The sequence below is a fragment of the Blennius ocellaris genome (genome assembly GCF_963422515.1).
Source record: "Blennius ocellaris genome assembly, chromosome: 9".
NCBI lineage: Eukaryota > Metazoa > Chordata > Actinopteri > Blenniiformes > Blenniidae > Blennius > Blennius ocellaris.
This window is the reverse complement of record NC_137658.1, coordinates 15,099,726-15,122,116: the sequence shown is the minus strand read 5'-3', so window position 1 is coordinate 15,122,116 and position 22,391 is coordinate 15,099,726. Positions and strand designations below refer to the sequence as shown.

General features: G+C 42.0%; 2 protein-coding genes across 2 annotated transcripts; both read left to right on the top strand.

Moving 5' to 3' along the window:
• Nucleotides 1–1,893: 1,893 nt before the first annotated feature.
• Nucleotides 1,894–10,550, top strand: LOC308134544 (moesin-like; the record flags this gene model as incomplete). Its single annotated transcript, XM_080502311.1, has 14 exons — nucleotides 1,894–1,932; nucleotides 2,156–2,239; nucleotides 2,317–2,412; nucleotides 2,552–2,674; nucleotides 3,290–3,441; nucleotides 3,543–3,626; nucleotides 3,707–3,853; nucleotides 4,100–4,196; nucleotides 7,045–7,208; nucleotides 7,378–7,508; nucleotides 7,673–7,833; nucleotides 8,158–8,250; nucleotides 8,558–8,791; nucleotides 10,386–10,550. The coding sequence occupies exons 1-14, from the start codon at nucleotides 1,909–1,911 to the stop codon at nucleotides 10,548–10,550; spliced, it is 1,755 nt and encodes a 584-aa protein (XP_080358437.1). The 5' UTR covers nucleotides 1,894–1,908.
• A 1,104-nt stretch (nucleotides 10,551–11,654) lies between these two features.
• Nucleotides 11,655–21,425, top strand: LOC308134568 (progesterone receptor-like). Its single transcript, XM_080502341.1, has 9 exons — nucleotides 11,655–12,809; nucleotides 13,817–13,953; nucleotides 14,203–14,319; nucleotides 14,761–14,904; nucleotides 15,005–15,211; nucleotides 15,812–15,956; nucleotides 16,913–17,043; nucleotides 17,193–17,344; nucleotides 20,148–21,425. The coding sequence occupies exons 1-9, from the start codon at nucleotides 11,959–11,961 to the stop codon at nucleotides 20,310–20,312; spliced, it is 2,049 nt and encodes a 682-aa protein (XP_080358467.1). The 5' UTR covers nucleotides 11,655–11,958; the 3' UTR covers nucleotides 20,313–21,425.
• The last annotated feature ends 966 nt before the right edge of the window (nucleotides 21,426–22,391 follow it).

Genomic DNA, 22,391 nt, shown 5'->3' with positions numbered 1-22,391 from the left:
ACAAATTGCACAAAATCATATTTTATTCACATTTAGAAAAATATACTTTCAGATACTGATGATTCCAGTTTCAGATGTGTCCATTTCAGAAGAATTGATGCACCCAGAGATCATTCAGGTTGTTTGCTCTTAAACCGATTACAGGCTTGGTCCTTCTTCCCTCTGCTTTTCATGACAAACCCCGAGTGGTTTCCAAAAAAAGGTTTCAAATGTTTATTCATCTGCAGATTTTGCCTCAGTCCATTTCAAACGAGCTCAAAGGAACAGAATCCTTCACAGTGGCTTGTTCTCAGCACATAAAGCTGGGTTTGGAATTGTTTTAACAGACGGTGACTTCAGGAGGTATTCCTGAACCAATGCAATGGTTTCCAGCACACAGTCGCGCCTGTGAAACTCTAAAATCACTGCAGTCAAATCGTAACTCCTTTATGATGTTGTTTTACAAGTTTGACTTACATTTTTTTGGGATGAGTCACTTCTGGTGGTGCAGTGATCAACACACATGCGTCAAAGCAAGAAGATCCTTGATTCGTATCCAGGTTATATGCACCCTACCTTCAGCTCCAGACTGTGTGACCCTGAATTTAAATATTACAGCAATATAGAAAATGGTGAGATGCCTCTGTAAAATGCTGTTTTTCTACCGGTGATACAAACCTGCTATCCCTTTACCTACAAGATGCATCTGCAGGTGTTATTTACACTTTTTTTCCACAGCCATTTGTCCTTGTCTAACGTTTTGGGAAATGTGTTTCTGCCATTAAAAATAAATAAATGAATAAATCTTACTTTTAACACCTATCTTTGATTCATTGAGTAGGAAATTTTGATTTATGAACACAGCAAATCATTTTAACTTGTTTTTATCTACAGTGCCCCAAACGTATTGGAATTGTTTCATAATAAAAAAAAACAAATCACTGTATGACACAGCAACATTAATACAAACTGAAAGGATTATTAGATTAGCAGGGAGCACTGGAGACGTTGCCACGACTGGAACATTAGGTACCACCCATACTGTTGATTTGTTTTCCTCTTGAAACAGATCGGAAACAAAGATCACACATACGTTCTAAACAGGTCCTCAACCATTAAAACACTGTAGAGTTCAGAGGAAAAGTGTTTGCAGCGGGGCGAAGGCTGCCTCTTTAAAACATGTGGGCCGGGACTGCCATTGGATTAACGGAACAACTTGGGAAAAATACAATGGTCCATTCTCACTCGGCCATAATCCTTGTAGGTATTGCAAGCAGTTTCATATGACTCTGCAAAGATAAGGCTACTACAGGCTCCTCTCTGGAAAAAGAAGAACACGGAAAAGAAGTATTTCGGCTGCAGATTAAAAAATACAAATGTCAACTGTAAGTATGCATATTTTCTTATATGTCCTTATTTCTCCTAGAATTGCAACACCTCCTTCTTTCAAATGTGTAAACCCACTTTGTAAAAGCTACAAAATCATATTGAAGTGCACTTCTTAAACCTGATAAGTGCCTATCAGCTTGTCATGTCTAGTAGCCAGTTGTTTCCAACTTGGTGGCTTGGTGTTCTTGAGCTTATTGCCGTGCTGTTGCGGTATAAACAAAACAGTTGCAAAGTTAAGCTTTCTGTCCTTATTTGCATGAATATTCATTGAAACAGTGTGTTCGGCAAGGTTACATTATTTCTATTATTATTAAAATTGGCACTAATGGCAGTCTGCTTTGCTTAGCCCATCCTGGAAAGATGTGTGTGGATTGGAGCAAACACTCCACTGGTGTTGCATTTTTCAACAATTGCAGATATAACACTGTCACTGCTTCGTTAATACTTATGCATCATGGATGGAACCATGTTCTCGGATAAGTCTAAAATACTGTGGGCTTCATCTTTTGATTGTAGTCCCCACCAACCTCTTGCGATTGGATGCTCCTGGTTGAACAGAAGAATGTAAGAAACACTCTTTTTGGTCATTTTGCTGTCAAAGAACCAACACTCTCGCATTGTTTCAAAGAACAAACAACGCTCTTACTAAATTGGTTGTACTCTTCATCTTTTCTGCTCACCCAGCCATTGCTCTGCATGCTCCTCGTTTCTTCTCCGGAGACACAGATGAATGAATTGCACTGATCTTTTTCCCCTTGTAACTCATCATGAGTCTTTTCTCCGGTAGATCAATGTCCGAGTTACGACCATGGATGCGGAGCTGGAGTTTGCCATCCTGCCCAGCACTACTGGCAAACAGCTTTTTGATCAGGTACATCTTACATTATGATCGCACAGGTGCTACGACGGATGAAAGTGTAAATGTGGTGCATTTATTCATGTATTTAGATAGTGAAGACCATCGGACTGAGGGAAACCTGGTTCTTTGGCCTCCAGTATCATGACAGCAAAGGCTTCTCCACCTGGCTCAAGCTGAACAAAAGGGTGAGGTGGTCATTTGCTGGCCTTCCCTTGATTTTATTAAGTTGTAGTAGTAAACAGGGCTCAGTGTCACTCCATCAAGGCTAATCAGTACGTATGCATTCATCCTAACATCCTTCTGTTGTATTGGGGTCAATTTCAGGTGACCGCCCAAGATGTAAAGAAGGATAACCCTTTGTTGATTAAGTTCAGGGCCAAGTTTTACCCCGAGGATGTCGCAGACGAACTGATCCAGGAGGCGACGCAACGCCTCTTCTTCCTCCAGGTCAGAGATGAGTGCATTTACCAGCTTTTTAAAAAGAGATTCCTATTTTAAATTGGCACCGCTGAGACACACTGAATTGTAATGATCACCATTAGTCGCTGTAATTCATTTTCTGAATTAGGTGGCATCGCATATTTTTATGCAGTGAAAGGGATTTGCACCCTTTTAATTTCTGACTAATGTCATAATTACCCAGACAGAGGCATTATTTGCATAAAAATACCAACAGCAATAACACAGAATTCCTATAAAAAAAACATTCAAATGTGGACACAGTGGATGCGTCGATTGAAGTTGGGCCATCTTGTGCAGGAGTGGTGCCCTGCAGACGCAATAATGAATGGAGATTAGCAATCAAAATACAATGCTGAACTCGGGCTAACAACTGGTGGGGGTGCTGTGGTGACTCGTGAAAGTATTGTTAATCCTTGTGAGATTTGTCATGAAGTAAATTGAGCACAAAAATATATCCAGGTACTAAATATCAATTTATTACCCAGTTTACAATGATAGTAAACCATCAGAAAGCTTTGTTGCTGAAATCATACACTATATTAAATAAAATAGATTTATGTGTGGAAAACATGGTTTCCATGTGTTTGTTTTGTGGTTTAGGTTAAAGAAAGCATCTTAAATGACGACATTTATTGTCCACCTGAGACTGCAGTGCTCTTGGCCTCGTACGCTGTCCAGGTCAAACATGGGGACTACCGGAAAGATTACCACGTTCCAGGATACCTCTCAAGAGAGAAGCTACTGCCGCAGAGGTAGACCGCTCTGTGCATTTTAATATTACCACAGTTCAACTTAATCCCAGCGTAGGTTATCTGAATTTTAACCTGCGGATCCGCTTTACTGCTAAAACCAGGGTTTTGGAGCAACACAAGCTGAATAAGAATCAGTGGGAGGAAAGAATCCAGGTGTGGCACCAGGAGCACAAGGGAGTGCTGAGGTACAGAAAGTCTACAGAAAGAAGTATCAATGCACTTTTTGACATTCAGAGAGTGATGAAACTCTGCCACACCACCACAGGGAGGATGCAATGGTGGAGTATCTGAAGATAGCCCAGGATCTGGAGATGTATGGGGTCAACTACTTCAGCATCAAGAACAAGAAGGGGTCGGAGCTGTGGTTAGGAGTGGACGCACTGGGACTCAACATCTACGACAAAAAGGACAGGTAGGTCACAACTCAAGAAACTCAATTTTGACTGGATTGTTTCCTGAAAGTGTTTGATTATTTGGCTGGTTAACAAAAACTCCATTTTGTCTTTTGTCTAAATAGTAAATTGCAACTATTTAAAATACCTGGATAAAAAAACATGGGCTTAAACTGCTTTATAGTCAATCTTAATATAGCTGTAGAAATGTTTAAATTCCTCTATACACTGCAAACCAATTGTATACTTAAACCATTACATTACAGAATGACCCCAAAGATTGGTTTCCCCTGGAGTGAGATCAGAAACATTTCCTTCAATGACAAGAAATTCGTCATCAAGCCGATTGATAGGAAAGCTCCTGTAAGTGAAATGTAAACATTTGTAGTATGAAGACCGCTGGAGTGTGGCTACTCTGCATGCTTGTCTCCATTGTGGGGGTGAGTGTGGATTTGTGTGTGAATGAGATTTTTACTGACAGACTTTTACTTGGCTGAAAGTTGTTAAATCATGCTATATATGTGGGCTCCATCCTTTATTTGGTGTTCATACATCCCATAAGCATTTAAACACATGACATTTGAAGTAGATTTTGTTGCAAAATCACCTTTCTTATTCTGAGTCCTCTAACAGTAGCGCCATGTTTTAAAATTCATCTAAAAACAGCATCCAAAGAAATGCTTAGCCCATATCAATTTGTTATAATAACTAGTAAAAGGACAACATATGAAATGTGGATTTTTTTTTTCCTTTAACAAAAGTGAAGAAAAGACTAGAAATGTTGTGTAATGGCTTAAAAAAACACAATAAAGCTAAAAGGCAACTGTTCAGAATCATAATTGAGGATAAAAAAGGGCATCTCAAAGTGCCACAGTCTTTTAGAAGTAAAGATGAGGAGGTCACTATTCTGCGACAGACTGCACAGCGTGAACAAAGGTTTCATCATCTCCTCTACATATTATTGTTGAAAGATTCAGTGAATCCAGAGAATTCTCTGGAAAGATTTAAGAAATAAAAAAAACAGTGCTCAACTGGACTGAATCATCAGGATTTTGCCTGACACATTTAAAACAGATATGATTGGGAAATCACTGCAAGGAACTCCAGTGCACTTCAGGAAACTATTCTCTGTGATCACACTTTGACACTGTATTCACAAATGTAAAAAAAAAAAAAAAAAAAACAGCTATGTAAAAAATGTAATTATTATCAAGATGCAAATAAACTATTGTTTTTCTTAACTTCAAATCAGTTGGGAGAAAAATGCCTCATGGCCTCGAAAAAAAAAAATCTAAATTAAGATGATTGATTAAGAGGCAAGAGAGAATTCAGTTCAAGCTTATAATGGTGCATAATGGTTCTTCATATATTTCATCATGTATTCACATTTAATCATATAAATGATTCCTACTCCCACTGGAATTAATAACGTATTCTATTCTATTCTATTCTATTCTATTCTATTCTATTCTATTCTATTCTATACTGTTCCGTTCTATTCTATACTATATTATTCTATAGGTGTACTGGGTATAAGCAAGCTGAAAATGTGCCCAAGTGTTATTTTTGCTGAGCAGAGCAGGGATGGAGACATCAAACAAAGGCAGAGGCATAGAAGGAGAAGCAAAATCTGTAGTCCACAAAACAATAACAAAACACCACAGTCTAAACAAATGAATCTGAAGAGAAATTAAATTGTGTGGAGAGGAAAAAAAAACAAACATAGAAAGGCAACTAAACTAAACTGAGAGGCCAACAAGGACACAAAGACAGACTGAGACACACACACACGCAGGTGGAAACAATCAAACAGACCAGCCAGGTAAACCACATAAAGGGTGACTGGAAATGAAACAGCCAGACATAATACTTAAAAGGGGAAATTGTAAATATGAAATCAAAACATGAACAGACCAAAGACTTGTGTAAAACAAGACCGTGCTTGACGAGACCGGACAAACCAGAGGTGTCAAATATAAGGCCCGCAGGCCAAAAACGGCCCACCAGATGATTCATCCAGTCCCGTGGGAAAGTCTAAATATTACAAAGAAAACTGAGCTGGAATTTTTTCATAATACTAACTGCTCTTTTGAATTTGTTTACAGTGGGCGGCTGTGTACATTATATTGAATGACATAAGACCTATTTCTCATGACTTCTCATTTGCATACTGTGAGTTTGAATTTGGTTAACTATGACATGCTGAAGGCTCGATAAATCCCGTGGTTTAGGACGTGTCTGGCTTTTACCAGTGTTAACATGAAGAGAAATACTGTTGCAAAGGATTTGCAGTACAATAATAAAAAGAAAATACATTCTGCAAACAGAGGACATTGTATTTTACACCATTAGACATTAAAAGTTCCTTGTATATTTAAACTTTTTTAGGTTTTGCAAAAAGAATTACAATTTGATGTTCTCTTATCTCTTTGCAGTAATACAAACTTGCCTCATGGCGAGAATATCCCTGGTTCAAATTTGTTTGGCAATTATCTGTATGAAATTGGCATGGTCTCTCTGTGCGTGCATGGATTTTCTCCCACAGTCCAGAAACATGCATGTGCGCCTGTATGTCATTCTGAAGTGACCATTGGTGTGAGTAGTCTGTCTCTATTTGTGTCTGGAGGGATGCACTTATGTATATTTTAGAGGGTCTCAACTTTCATTTGTAAAATCAGAGAAACCAAATACCTATTTTTCCAACTTTATGGTATGCTGAATTAAAAGCTTAACTAAGCTTTACTCATTTATAGATGCTTGTGGAGAAGATTAAGTAGACATTCCATTTTTCCAATACCTCGAGTGCTCATTATCGAAGCATTACACGTTTGTATGCAAACCTTTGAAGAACTACATATATGATATATGTGGCTCCACATATATTGTGTGAGAATTATACATAATGTTGTTACTGATATGACTGAAGTAACTGGCATAAATTACAGTAGGTGTTAAAATGAGACCAGCTGCTGCTTGATCTCATTTATGAACATGAGTTTAGCCCCTGAGTCCGACTTGCCTTCTGAGTGCATGCAAAGGGTTGAGGATAGCATCCAAGGGTTTGAAATAAATAAATAAATAATCTCACTAAATCCTCCGAATCAAAACATTGCTCTTAAGTCATTTAAACTTGAAACAGAGCTGATGGGAATATGAAGTCTGTTAAATCAGTGATGGATGTTTTGGTTTTGTTTTTCTTGGTTTGTTCAAGGATTTTGTTTTTTATGTACCTCGCCTTCGCATCAACAAACGCATCCTGGCGCTGTGCATGGGGAACCACGACTTATACATGCGCAGACGCAAACCTGACACTATCGAGGTGCAGCAGATGAAGGCCCAAGCCAGGGAGGAGAAGAGCAAGAGGCAGATGGAGAGGTAAAGAAGGAGAAAAGCTTTTCTGTCTCATTTATTTATTTATTTTACAGTTTACAGTGTGTTCTCTCTACTTGGAGGGAGAGAAAAAAAAAAGCTGTCAGGAGATAAAGATTTTTTTTTCTTCTTCCTTTTCCTCCACATGTGTATTTATGCACAATTCTCCTGTCAGGGCTCTGCTCGAGAGTGAGAAAAAAAAGCGAGAAAACGCTGAGAAGGAAACTGAGAAGATTGCTCGCGAGACCATGGAACTGATGGAAAGATTGAGACAGATTGAAGAACAGACAAAGAGAGCTCAAGATGGTCTGACAACTTCAAGCTTCCCTATTAAATAACATTAAAAGCTCAATATGTTACAAGATTATTTTTTTTATACATTTTAATTTGAGGACAGCTGTAAAGCTTACAGGGTGTTGGTACATTTGGGTGTGTTTGAAAGCGCATGTGCACTTGTGTGCTTGTTTCAGAGCTGGAGGAACAGACTCGTAGGTCGCTGGAGTTAGAAAAGGAGAGAACAATTGCTCAGGAGGAGGCTGAGCGCCTGGAGAAGGACCGTAAAGCTGCAGTCGAGGCTAAAGCAGCCCTGCTACACCACTCTGAAAGCCAGATTAAGAGCCAGGAAAACCTGGTACTCATGCGCAACACACCAACACACTGATCCACTTACATTTCCCCTGTGATCAGAGACTCATACATCAAGCCTGACGTTTGAAACAATTCAAGTCAGTTATGTTGTCGGATTTTTTCTCAGTCTTGACCAAAAAAAAAAATAAAAAAAAAAATCACAATTTTCTGGGAAAGAGCCATGACGCTGCTCATAAACGTGTATTGTGAGTGCACACGCTGGCACACACTCACACATCCTCTCTGGCACACTTACAGAGCACAATGACCTTTGATCAGGTGCACTCTTAACTTCACTCTCTGTCCATTTGTGTCCACGCTTGTATAGGCCACTGAGCTGGCAGATCTCACCTCAAAGATCTCCCAGCTGGAAGACGCGAAGAAGAGAAAGGACGAGGAGGCAAAGAGATGGCAGCAAAGGGTGAGAGTCAAGAAAAGGCCCCATGAGGGAGATAGAGAATGAATCAAACATGAGCTCAGAGGGAGCAAATCTCAGTCCTGCAAAGCGAATAGTTGACGTGCAAAGTGCATGTGAAGCAAATCAGCGTACAAATGTACCGATGAAGTCCTCACATGATTCGATGATTCTCCGGTGATGAGTTTCCATTCATGTGGTGCCTATACAATGTTTGATAAGAAGGTTTCACATTCTAAAGGAGGATTTATCACTTTATGTGTGCTTCAATATGCAACCTCAGTGCATCACCGCCTGTTTCATGTCTTCCCAGGCGATGATGGTGGAATCCGATCTGGAGCGAACCAAAGATGAGCTGAAGACAAAACTCATGGGGGTCAACATCCAGGATCCTGTCCACTCTCATATGCACGAGCATGATGAGACGGACGAAAGCAGCGCGGAGGCGAGCGCTGAGCTGACTTCCCCGGGCATGGTACGAGATCGAAGCGAGGAGGAAAGAGTAACAGAGGCCCAGAAGAACCAGAGGCTGCAGAAGAACCTCAAGGTACGATTAGATGAGTGTAGCCAGTTTCTCTATTTGACTGATTTGCTTTTGTCTTAATCACCTTCTTGTCAGAGGTCATGTACAGCTACAGGCGGGTAAATCCCAAAGCTGCCTGGGAGCTTTAAAGAGATGAATGAATTACTAAATACCAACACTAAACCAAAGTTAGAGGAAGAAAGCCCTTGACACTGATTCCAAAAACAATGTTATTCAAACTGGTGTGGTCTGATAATTGTCACAGTACTTTTTAAATATATGCATTTCCAAACTAAAATGGAATTCATATTTAGTTGCAATGGTTTAAGAAAACATATTGAATTGAATTGAATTGAATTGAATTGACATTAGTTAGTGGTCACTCATCTCTGCTTTTGGTTTTAAAATGAAAATATCTCAGACACTGTCGGATGGTTTGCTATTAGGAATAAATATCAGGTACAAAGTATTAAGTTGTAGCAGTTTTGTCATTGTGTATGTTGACTTATTGCTTCAAGCGCATAGGGTTCAAAATGTATAACATGTATATATAGCATAGCAGGTAGTCATTTCATAGTCATTTCACTGTAAATAAAACTAACCAGCCAGGGATATTATAACCACCTGCCTACTACTGTGTATGCTCATTTTGATCTTGTAATACAACACAATATGATGCACTGTGCAATCTGACACCAATCTGTCAGAACCAGCATTGACCTCTGAAGCATTTCCTGCTACACTAGCTTGTGTGGTTAGACTGGATCACAGTCTTAACTCCGCATGTGCAACAATTGTTTACCCGACCCTATTACTGGTTTACCACTTTGGCTTCCTTGAACCACATTTCATGGACGCTGGCCACTGCAGTGTTCTAGCTACAGTCTGACCTATGCCAGACTCACTCAAATCGTCATACTCACCCATTTTTCTGCTTCGAACATGTCAATTTCCAATGGAAATAATTCACTTGCTGCCTAATGTTTTCCACCCATTAATAGGCGTCATGATGAATTGATCATCAGCTTCTTTCAGTTTTACTGTTTCTGGCCTTAATATTATGGCTGATCACTGTAAACAGCAAACAGTGGTGTAGGGTTGTGACTCAGCTTACCATGCCCACATATGTTGCTTGCTACTTCCTTTCCCCTGTGTCATACAGATTCGCTCTGTATGTGTGGTTAAAAATGTCAGTGTTGTCATGCAGCCTTCCCTCGTGCTGTTTATGGACACGGCCCTATAGAGATGTGCAGTCTTCTGTAAGGAAGGTGGCCTAATTACCTCCCCACCAAAAAATGGTGTTTCACCAGAACTAAGCGCACTTTACATGATTAAACATTGTTGCATTTGTGCATTATCATTCTTTTGATGTCATTCATGCTGCAAATCTCATCCACGATATCTATCTCTCAGCCAAAATGAGATATGACGCTGTAAAGATGACTCAACACAAAAATGGCCTTAATAATGATGGACAAAAGAGTGTTTGCAGATGGGATTGATGGGAGTATAGGGGGAGAGGGGTAAGGTTTCTGAATAGTCTCCCAGTCTCTGGCAGGAGGATTTTGTTCACTGTATTTGTGCTCTTTTTTTTTTTTTTCCTTTTCATTTTTTTCAGTTCCTGAGCTTTGAGCTGGCAGAGGCTGTGGATGAGAGCAAAAAGACCCCCAATGACCTGATCCATGCTGAAAATGTGAGGGCAGGCCGCGATAAATACAAGACCCTGCGTCAGATTCGTCAGGGCAACACTAAGCAGCGCATTGATGAGTTTGAATCCATGTGAGAAGGTGTGCTGTTGGCCCACTTCGGCTGAGAACAAGATGCTGAGAAATTCTTAGAGGTGTAGGAGATGATCACATCAGTAGCTTTGTAAATTATAAAGAAATGAGTGTTTCAATGTGATAACAAATTATATATCTCCTTTTATTATTTTGTGATTTTTAATTCCATTACGATTGTAAACAAACAACTGAGGAATTATAACTGTCTGTCAAAAACAATTTAAAATTTCTCCACAAACACAAACATTCCCAGCAGTGTTATACATATAGGACTAGCAGGTTATCATTGTTGTCAGTTATATTGAAAAATAAAATAAGTTGAAGAGTGCCCTTATCAATCTGATTGCACAACAACTGCCATTTATTTTTTGTTTTCCACTGTTGATTAATTGAAGCTCTGACATTTAAGGCAATTAAAAGAAGTGAATAGGAAATCCAGCAGTGTGTATCTCTAAAATAAAGAAAAGCCCAGTGTTGTGCGAGGTTTCTGCCAGTCATCGATGCATTCCTGTCTGCCCGTCCAAAACAAGTAAATAATGACAAAATAAATAAATAAACAAACAAGTGTACTCTGTATAGCAGTCCCTCAGTTCATCTCTCATCACTACACGTGTTCCTCTTTCTTCCTTTTTTTTCTCTCCCCCTTTTTATTCATGCTTGGAATATGGTTATAGAAATATTATTTATATGTGTCTTAGTAGTGTGCAGACTTATCTGCGCCCTTCTCTCGTTGCTGATAAATCACATGCTGTCCAAAAATAAACGGATGAAAGTACAGCATGACCACCGGAGACTCCGCTATACTCGCTGCCGTGGTCAAGAGTGCGTTTTCACGTGAAATCATGCCACATGAACACATGTGAACGAGCCTGTGTCATTCTCACACGGTTTGGGTTGAATGTGCTACTTTTTTTTATTTTCGACTGAGACTGTCACTGGGGAAACATGGCAGCAGCTGCCCGGTATAGTAACTTGTCGTTATCATGCTGTATATTCAAGGTTCCCTCTCGCGAGACTCGGCTTAAGTTACCAATTCGGTAAAATAAGTGACATTGGGTGTTACTGTTTTGGCACGTCAAAGTTCAAAGTCCTCCTCCGCTCGTGCGACTGACGCGCATTTTGGCCTGTGCGTAAAACGAAAGCGACGGCACGTAATAAGAAGATACTTTGTCAAAAGAAGAGGAAGGGCGGAAAAAAAGTTCATTTGTGTGAACCAAAGCAATGGTCGGGTCGTGCGGGACGTCCCTTCCCTCGCCACAGCCTACGTCGACGACTAATCTGAATTCCCCATCCGCTGACACACATGAGTGGAGCCTCATTGGGTAGGCGTTTTCTCGCCAGGAAAGTGTTGTTGTGTTGGCTCTCCGTGCACCCAGCGCCCCGCTTTGACTCCCGAGGACGAAGCCGAACATGGCCTTTCGGTCGAGCTTGTCCGATTTAGAGGAAACCCCGCACTCTTTATTAATGAATGAGCGCGATCGCCTGGATACCGCCGAGCCGTACGCGTGCCCGACCACTGAGCTCAGCAAGGCAGTGTCAGTGTCTCTGGGTTTGGACTCGGTGGCGTCTCCGCTCAACAGCGCGAACCAGTGCTCGAGCAGCGCCTTTGCAGACTGCGACCCCGCCGCGGGGAGCCGTTCCCAGGCTGGGAATATGAACCCGGGCGGCAACAGGTTCGTCCTGGGCGACCCCAGCCTCAGGGAGGACGACTTTGGAGAAGTGTGCCACGGCATACAACAGGTGAGCTGCATGGATCTGTTCAGGTCGGACGAAATGGACAGCGCGCAGGCGGTGACGCGCGGCTCGGTGATCTCCAGATATATCTGCAAGGACTCGAACGTGTTCGCCAGCCCGGTGGAGGAGATGCCCGCGCCCTCTCGTGTTTCCGTGCCTCTGAAGCCTTATTCTGCCTACTCCGCCGCTTCCACCCTGTACAGAGATGCCCCGGGAGTGTGGTGCGCAAATGAGCGCGCGTACAGCGAGCGAGCCGAGTCACAGCGAGGCGCATCCGCTGGACATAATTTCCAGTGTAAATATTGTAATTGTGGTCAAACGTCTCTCGGAGCCAAGCAGGAATGCCGCTGTGTCTGGTACAGTAGAGGCGAACAGCAGGGTGTTAAAGGTGGCATGCGAGCAGCCATGGCACAAGGGTACGGCCAAGTGGAAAGTTTCCCGAGCGCAATTCCTCAAGGGCAACCCACTTTTTCCAACATCAAGACGGAGCCTCCAATTTGGCTGAATTGCACAGACCGCAGTTTCAGGTAAGTAACAGCTTTTTTTTTTTATTTCTTCCCCTCTCCTCTGTTTTTCTTTTAATTTGCGCCTCGGCAATAACCCCGGCACATATTTCTGTTTTACTACTCATCTTCTCCCATGTGTTCCATCTTTTTCTAATTATGAACTCAGCTTGCGAGTGTCTGCTGACCACATCGCAGTCAACAAAGCTCCAGATTTTTCTTTGAAGTGTTGAGATTTTTTTTTTTTAATTCAGTCGTGTTTTTCCGTTTTAAAAATGGCAAAAAAAACCCAAAAAAAACCAAGGTCTATGGCATAATTACAACAAACATTATGACTTTAATGACCATGGTTTGGATTGTTACCCTGTAGTTTAATACTGCATTAGCCAGAGCTGAGTTTTAGCATTAAAATCAGTGTGTACTCCACTAACCCTGTGTACTCTTCTGGCCTTCACACCGAAGTGTGTTTCAACATGGAGATAGGCTGAATTATCCTTCCAGTTCATCCTTCCAGAAAAAAATTCCTAATTGTGGGTGGGAAGCTCTCCTGGAAAGTTATCAAGTGTCACTGTGAAACTTTCCAGAAAAGTTCCATTATATGGGTGTAAAACTGCCCTGAAAAATCCTGTTTATTTTGTGGCTGTGAAACTGTCCATACATCCATATTTGTCATTGGACTGATTGAACACATGGCCCAGAAATACAAACACATGTATCAGTGTCACTGTAAGAGCAGCATCACATTGAGGATAATGTTTCCAGATACTGATTCATGAAGAGATTAAACCTGCCATTCTTCAATCACAGGTTGCCACACACTTGCATGCCGCTAACTTCTCTTGTCGTACAGTTAACAGATGAGAAATACAAGAGTTGAAATTGGGATGTGATTTAGGCAGCGAAGACCCCACAGCCTGTTTTACAGGTGTCGACTTTGTGTGCTTTACGAGAGAAAACTGAATAATCTTGTAAGAACCTCTTTGGTTTGAAATACTTTTGAAATGCAAATGACAATATGTTTGTATGTGCAGGCATGAGGACTTTTTCCCAGGTGTGTACCTATCAGACAGGAGAGTGTGCCAGGTGTGTGGCGACGATGCCTCTGGTTGTCACTACGGAGCCGTCACCTGCGGCAGCTGCAAGGTCTTCTTCAAGAGGGCCGCTGCAGGTGGGTGAAAGACGCTCTCCATTCCACTGGCGGACACGCGTGGAGCGATCGCTCCCGTGATTTAATTTTGCACATCCACTTGCTCTCTGATGCAGACAGGGCACAGTGACCTTACATCATGAGGGCGAGTTATTTGTTATCAGTAAACACCCACATATCGTTGCTATGAGCGGAGGCGCTGGCCATTGTTGAACTTGCTCCCCTCATTTTTTTTTTTATTTTTATTTTTTTTTTTGTGTGTGCCTCCAGGCAAGCAGAACCACTTGTGCGCCAGCCGGAACGACTGCACCATCGACAAGCTGAGGCGGAAAAACTGCGCCTCGTGTCGCCTAAAGAGGTGCTTCATGTCAGGAATGAGCCTGAAAGGTGAGGCACGGGAGGAGGAGAGCCAAATCAAAGACAGAGAGAGAGAGAGAGAGAGAGAGAGAGAGAGAGAGAGAGAGAGAGACAAGATGGAAAACAGTTGTGATTTGTTTTTTGGAAAATGGATTCAAACTAGTTGGATACCTTAGATTTTACTGTTCCAACTTGAGTACAGTGTAACAAATGTAGTTCAGCAGAGGTAAGAAAAAAAAAGAAAAAAAAACATTCTTTTGGCTGATTGGCCAACGGACAAAAACTTCCTCACATGGTTATGATAAGGGAAAGCTCCATGAGTTCCATGATAAGTGGAGTCCCAATTATAGTAGCTGCATTTTCCCAGCTATCTATTGTGCAGAAATTAGACTAAACAGATTGTAAGCGTCTTTGCTCTTCTCTCTCCCTTTGTCTTCTGCTTTCGCCTGTGTTGTCTGTGGTCAATTCAAGGTCGCAGGCTGAAGGGTGCCGGCCAGACGAGAAACGGGGAGGAGGAGCCACAGCCCGGTGCTTGGGGGCATGGAGAGAGAGAGGAGAGGGCCATGAGGAAAGACGCAGCCCTGGAACATGGAAATCCAGGTGCCAGGGCTCAAGGTGACGACTCAATTTGAGGCAGATTCTTTAGCTTTAAAAGATGTGTTCAAGTTTAGTCTTTGTGCTGTCCGTCCACTTCATGTATACTTGTCCTGAGCAGCGTCCCAGGCCCTGGTTCTTGGCATCCCCCCAACTCTGCGCTCCTGCCTGTCCTTGCTCAGCATCCTGCAGGCCATCGAGCCGACCGTGGTGAACGCCGGGCACGACCCCGCCGAGCCAGACAGCCCCACGTCCTTGCTCACCAGCCTCAACGAGCTGGGGGAAAGACAGCTGGTAACTGTGGTGCGCTGGGCCAAGGCAATGCCAGGTAAACTCTTCCATGGCCAAGGCAACACCCTGCAGATGCCATGTGCGCGAACAGGCCGCTGCAGCACTCGATTCACCTTCACTCTATCGCCAGACATACCATTTTTACTTAAAGCCAAACAAAACAACAACAAAAAAAGAAAGCTGCAAGGCCAAAGTTTTCAGCAAGGGGGGGGGGGGGGCGTGTTGGAGCCTGGATACCACTGAGCAAGCAGAAGGGAGCACCTTCTCAGTAAATGACATTTCCCAGTAAATTGAGATGGGCTACAAAGTTATCTGGAGAAGTATCTGAAATCTGTTAGCACTGGGCAAAGCCTCAAGATCTTCGAGAGAAGATGTTGCCAGGATTCTGTGCCAGTTCAAGCTCCATGTCAGTGCTGTGCAACGTGAACAAGGCTGTTTTAATATTTGCCACTGGAGGGAGCTATTAATCTATCTAAGGTGAAAAAGGAGGGGTGAAACTTGACGGCACTTCTTCAATGTTGTGTAATCTTTTTATATTTTCTTGCCATTGTTTTAGAAATGAATTAGAAACTGCTATTTCATCCTGTCTGATTGCATGGAGTGGAGCAGTCTGGTAATTAATGAGTGTTGTCGACAGGTTTCCGTGACCTGCACGTGGACGATCAGATGTCACTGATTCAGCTGTCGTGGATGGGGGTGATGGTGTTCGCTTTGGGGTGGAGGTCGTACACGCTTACCAACAGCTCCATGCTCTACTTCGCCCCCGACCTGGTCTTTAACGAGTAAGTCAGAACGGCACGTTCACTTTGCCTGGATTGTTTTTAAGTGAAACAAAGTTCATGAAATGTGTCTCAATCAAACGGGACGTTTCTGAGAGCCAACTGATGTCGCGAGGTTTCCTTGTTGTATCACCTGTGCTCACGAGTGGTGAGGAAGGCTTGCAGGCGTACGTGCCGAAGAGAGACTCTGAATAATCACAGGATGCATCCGCTCTTTCAAGATGAGCCTGTAAACATGCATGCTCTGTTCACGACGGCCTCTCAGAGGAATCACCTTGAAAGCGCCATTCCCCTTCATCTGCGCACAAACCAGCCGGCGGTCTGATGAACCGTTTCCGCTCTTCGACTATTTACTTGGACAAGTTTTGATTTGTGCCGCAACCTTCAGGCCTGCACTCAAAACGCTTCTGACACTTGTTTCGCCTCTCCTCTTTGCACTTTAGAAAAAAAAAACTTGTGTGCCACAAATCAACGTACGCCGTGTACATAAATAACAGTCCTGCCATTTCTTATCAGTAAATTGTTGGAAGAGGGCTATGCTGTGAATGCTCAAGCTGGCCGCGGGCCCTCCGAGCAGCTTCCAATTGGATGGTGATTTGTGCAACATTAGCAAAACTCTCATTCTGCCTGCATTAGACCTCTGTCGCCGCATCGCGCTGCCCCTGACCTGCATGGTAATGGATACGCCTGCCCTCCACGCTGACCCTCATTTTTCTCTGCCTCTCTGTCGATCTCTTTTTCCATTATCCATCTTCCTCATTTTTTCTCACCTCTGCCGCCTTTTCATCATCCCCCCCCCCCACTCCACTCTTGTCTCTGCAACTGTTAATTGTCTTCCTCCTTTCTGTATTCCTCCCGGCCTGACCCCTTCCCGTGGCCTCGCACTTCTTCCTCTTCTTTTGTTGCACCTCAAGCTCCTTTTTCCTCCACCGACACGCTGTTTTCTTATTTCCTCACAGCCAGCGGATGCAAGTGTCCAGTATGTACGAGCACTGCGTGAGGATGAAGCTGCTCTCCCAGAGGTTCTGCATTCTGAAGGTTACCCAGGAGGAGTTCCTCTGCATGAAGGCCCTGGTCCTCTTCAGCATCAGTGAGTCAGCCGGGACTATGTCTCAATAATAACCTAAATGTCAACTCAGCAAGTGAAATACGACTACGGCGGAGTGCAGTCGTACTTCAGAGAATTGATGGGGTAAAGTCTGCGAGAGTTATTGTTGTGTTCTGGCTTTGTGGTCACAGTGCCAGTGGAGGGCCTGAAGAACCAGCGTTGTTTTGATGAACTGCGGACCTCCTACATCAAGGAGTTGGATCGCTTGGCCAGTCGCCGCGGAGAGACCACCCGTACGCAGAGGCTGTTCCAGCTCACGCAGCTGCTGGACTACCTCCAGTCGGTAATACACATGAATCCCATTCACGCAACTCTCAACCTCTCCATAGAGACACACGCACAGCAGGACAGTGTTGCCTTGATATTAACTGTCCATTTGTCATTATATTGATAAATTCATGGCTGAATTTATTGTACATTGCATTTAGAATGGAAGGTTATTCTTATTTTAGCTGAGCTGAAACTTTAATATCTTTGCTGGCATCAGTGATCAATGTCTTTTTTTCCCTTATGTGACAATGGATTTGTGGATTTGACTCCTTTTTCAACTCTTTATACTACCTCCCCCTGCAGGCAGAGGAGTGTTACATCAGATTTGTTTTTTATCTGAGTGTGTTTTTTAGGTTCAGCATTTTTTTCTTTTTTCTTTTTTTTACATTTAACCTCATAGAATGCATCTGGATTCAACCCGATAAATTGACACTTAATTAAATCAACACATCGCTTCTTTCGATCTAACCTTAGTAATACTTACTCATTAGAAGACACAACTACACAAACTCTTCACTTAATCCACAAAGACCTGTGGCAACTTTTACATTTAAAAAATAAATAAATTATATATATATATATTGTTACCAATTCTCAGCACACCATGATAGATTTCCTTTAGTCAAAAGTTTTTAAAGTAAGTAAAATTTATTTATAAAGTGCTTTTCACAGATAAAAATTGGGACGTGCTGTACATGAAAAGAGAGCAATAAAAAGAAAACATAAGAATTTCATAAAATGAATAGTAAAAGTGGAACATTTATTCAAGCAAAAGCTTTCTTAAAGAAAAATCAGTTTTAAAACGGGCCTTTGGGACTTCAGGAGACTCTGGCCATGGAGATCGGAGGATGCGCCCTGAGGTGTAGGGGCACAGCATGTCAGCAATGAAAGTGAGGATTAAAATGTTATAGTCAATTTGAAGTTTGACTGCAAGCGAATAAAGGGTTGACAAAATAGGGGCGACGTCACCGAGCCTGTCAAAGGTTTTGCAGCTGAATTTTGTGCAACCTGACGTCTGCTGAGGATTGTCTCACTGAAGCAAATGGAAGTAGAATTGCAGTAGTCCATACTAGACGAAATGAAAGCATGGATGATCATTTCAAGTTCCGATTTCAACAACATCCTCCTCACTTTAGAAATATTTCTCAGGCGGTAAAAGCATGACCCTCGAAAGACACGGCCTGATAAAACCTATCCCCGAGGTTTCTAAGGCAGGTTTTAACAGACGAGCTCAGAGTACTAAGGTGGTATTTTTTAACAAAGGAATCTTTTTTTCAGGAGCAAAAAGCCTCATATGCCTATCACCTATGCCGTGTACAAGCTGAATGAGCCACAGTAATAAATTAAAGTTCAGGCTATAAAACATTTATCAAGTCAATGCGACACAGAGACTTTTTAACTCAAGTCAAAGTTAAAAAATACCAGTCTTATAATGGACAAAGTAGATATTTGTAAAAGAACATTTCGGCAGGCTATTGAACATTAAACATCTGTCCTAAATAAAACAGTGGCGAGGGCATGTGTTGCTGCTTTAAATCTGTTCGTGTGGACACTACATCTCCCTGTCATACACGTCATGTTCAACAGTTGTGTTTTCTCTGAGGTGAAGACTCCCTTCTTGTCTGTTTCATTCAGCTTCAGTGTTTGCTTCCTTTCTACGTCGCTTTATCTCTGTAATGCATGAAATGGACTGATGGGTGTAGGAAGAATCAGCTTTTTTAAAGTGACCATTTCATATTTAATATGAGCAAAAATACCCCCAAGAACTCTTATGCCCTAAGAACCTTAAAGTAAAATAAAGTGTGCTATTTTCCATTGAGGAAGTTAAAAGATGAATGTTATATCTTTTAATTTTTTAAACTTTGCTATAAATGATTGAATAAATAATACATATAAAGTCTGAGAACATATTTTTAAAAACGGGGTTGTGAAATAAATTCATGATTTTGTCATCCAGTGGTTATTTATTTATGTATTTATTTATTTGAATAACTTGAAAAAAAGAAGCAAAAATAGCTGCAGAATTTCATCATAATCATATTGTGAAAAAAGTACGAGAGTATGATTTTATTTTTAAGTTTAGATAACTGTTTTTACTGTGATTTTTTTCTTTGCTATATGATATATTCCCTTGTTTTATACTTCAGACTGTGCTTACATGGCTTGAGGGATAAAACGTTTTAGATATTTTGGAGCTGTGTGTCACCACTAGGGGGAGTAGATGTACAACTTTTTTACTTTTCCACCAGCAGAACTTTTAATACTATGAGGTGAACAATTAGTTTTCAGAGGGGGGGAAAAAGCCCCAGACAGCATTGATACGGCCATGACCAGAATCAGAAACAGATTTTCAGAATCACAATGAGATGAGTAACATGCTCTCAAGTACCTCCTACAGAGAGCCGGGCTGCAGAGGCTTCAGTCTCCTGTCTTTCACTGCAGATTTACCCTTTAACGCTCAGCTTTGTGTCTCTCCAGCTGGAGGGCAGCCAGAGAGTGTCTGCAGGGCCCTTTAGGCAGGAGACCGGAGCTGATCAAAACTCTGCGGTTCAACCCCTCTCGGCTTTCCTCCCTCCGCTGAGCTTAAGAGTGTCACAATAAGTGTTATCTTTTTAAACCGGCTCCTGCAGCGCGCGTCAAAAGACAGCCTTCAGTGTCATGTTATCTTCTGACTTTGTTCGTTTATTCCCGTCCGCCGTGCGCAGTCAAAATCGTCTTTGTTGCCTCATAACCTCACTGTGTTATTTCTCTCTCTCTCTCTCTCTCTCTCTCTCTCTCTCTCTCTCTCTCTCTCTCTCTCTCTCTCCCCCCTTAAGATTGTGAGGAAGTTACACCAGTTCACCTACGACCTGTTCATCCAGGCTCAGTCCCTGCAGACCCGCGTCAACTTCCCTGAGATGATCTCGGAGATCGTAAGCGTTCATGTGCCCAAGATCCTTTCGGGCATGGTCAAGCCCATCCTATTCCACAACACGGCCTAGAGTAGGAGCTGGTCTTATGTTTCACCAGCTCCAGTCCACCAACCTTTTTGTTTTTCCTGCTTTTTTTTTTCTGTGAAGCTCAAATGGCCACTATAGGTAAGGTAAAAAGGAAGTCAGAGATCATCTTGAGTGCAAGGGTGTACAAGGGTGGTTTAGATACTCTGAAAAAGAGAAGAAGGCAGCACATTCTTCCAGTCTCATGTAATCTAAATATAACTGCTCTTGTCCGTCCTACTGCCTGTTTCACTGTATCACGCACATCAAGTGTTTCTGGGGCTGATTAAAGCACTTGCATGCATTCCTCCACACGAGCTGATGAATGGTCAACCTGCTGGCGTGTAGCCTCCCTTGTCCCTCTCCTGTTGATTATTGACAACAGGCAATATTTAATTTCACAAGGCGAGGCAGCAGTGAGAAAAACCTGTTTGAAGAGTTCCCATCCCTGTAGCTTGTCTGTGTTGCTGTACTATGACATTTGCACTTGCTTTTTCACACAATGAGCGTTACTGTGTGCGCCAGAGACGAGAAGAAAAAAAAACACCCCCACCTTGACTGACAGTTAATAAATGGTTGTGACATGCATGCTAAGAAGCGAAGCTATCTCGCCTGAAGGCATATGAAAACATTTCTGAGGGCTGTTGTCATCCATTAGAAATTATATTTAACTAATGGCTCCATGTGTTGTCTAAATAAACTCTCCGAAAGTGCCAATGATTGCATTACTGCCAATTTAAAAATGTATATTTATGAAATTTTGATGTCAAAAGGTCACACAGAAACAATGACAAAACTAATTACAGAAAATATTCCATTAGTCAACAAACATGGGTGCCTTTTGTTTGGGGTTTTTCTTTCTTTTCTTTTTTTTTTTTTTTTTGCTTTTTTGAGTGCCAAGTGTTATTAAAGTAAAAAAATTTCCAGAGTGGACATTTCATACTGTTGTAACTTTTCTACAGTTTCTTAAAAGTGTTTTTGCAGATGCTTTGTTGTGTATCATAATGCATTCATTGTAGCTTGATGACAGTTTTGCTCAACGTAAAATGTCCAGCCAAGAATCTGCTCAGTTGTTGCAATATTTCCAGCTTAAGGTGTAATAAAATGAAGTCAAAATGACGCACAACTGTGTAACTCTTTGTCTACAGTGGAGATGGAGCGACTGTTGCCGTTTGGTACAAGACTTGTTAAACTTTGGTCTCTTTGGTATGAATTATTACAGTCCCGTGTTTCATCCTTCTCTCTTCTGCATTTATCCAAATTAGGGTCAGTGGAGCCAATTCAAGCTAATCCAGAACACAGAGACTCGTACAGTCATACATTCACATCTATGAGTCATTCAGAGTCAACAATTAACCTCAAACTCAAGTTTTGCAACTGATTGAAGGAATCAGAGTACTTTGAGGAAATCCAAGTCTCGTGTTTCTGAAAGATTAATTTCCCTTCAGCAATGCACTCAAGTCTCTTCCTTCACCGCTGCATCAGCCACATGCAGGTTGTTACTCTCCCAGAACTGTACTGGATCACAGCAGGGAAGCAGAACACGTCACAGAGCTGGTCAGAGGAGACTCTGGTGATACATCCATCAATTTATCTCTGAAAGGAATACCCACAATCCTCAATCTGATCTGCCTGAGTGCCTCCATATCTGGAGTTTGCATGTTGCAGGTTCATTTGGGACCCTACATTTCTCTTATGTTTGAATGTGAGCATGTGACTGTCTGTGTTTGTCCTGACCTGTGCCTTCACCTGGGATTGACTCCAGCCTCCCAGACAAACTGAATTGAATGAATTAAGTATAGAAAATGGATTTAAATCTCCACTCCTGCATGTCATCCGCCGCTGCCTGTGTTTGAATACCATCTAGTGGCGGCTGTACTATCTGCATTAGTTAAATGAACCAAGGCGAAGAGTGTGTAGTGGAACAACATCTGCTGGACCCATTGACATTTGCTTAGTATTGTAATTGGACACGGATTCACTAAGTGTTTGAGTGGGGTTACCGTTAAATAGCTTGAGTCACAAGAGTAAACCTCATCGCACTGAACCGTAACATTAAATAAACCATGCACAAACAATTGGATA

Excerpts from the sequence above, each read along its gene's own strand:
- LOC308134568 (XM_080502341.1), top strand. The coding sequence starts at position 11,959 with ATGGCCTTTCGGTCGAGCTTGTCCGATTTAGAGGAAACCCCGCACTCT. Across the intron at positions 15,212-15,811 it reads CTGGGCCAAGGCAATGCCAG|GTTTCCGTGACCTGCACGTG; the intron begins GTAAACTCTTCC and ends TGTTGTCGACAG. Across the intron at positions 17,044-17,192 it reads CCTGGTCCTCTTCAGCATCA|TGCCAGTGGAGGGCCTGAAG; the intron begins GTGAGTCAGCCG and ends TTGTGGTCACAG.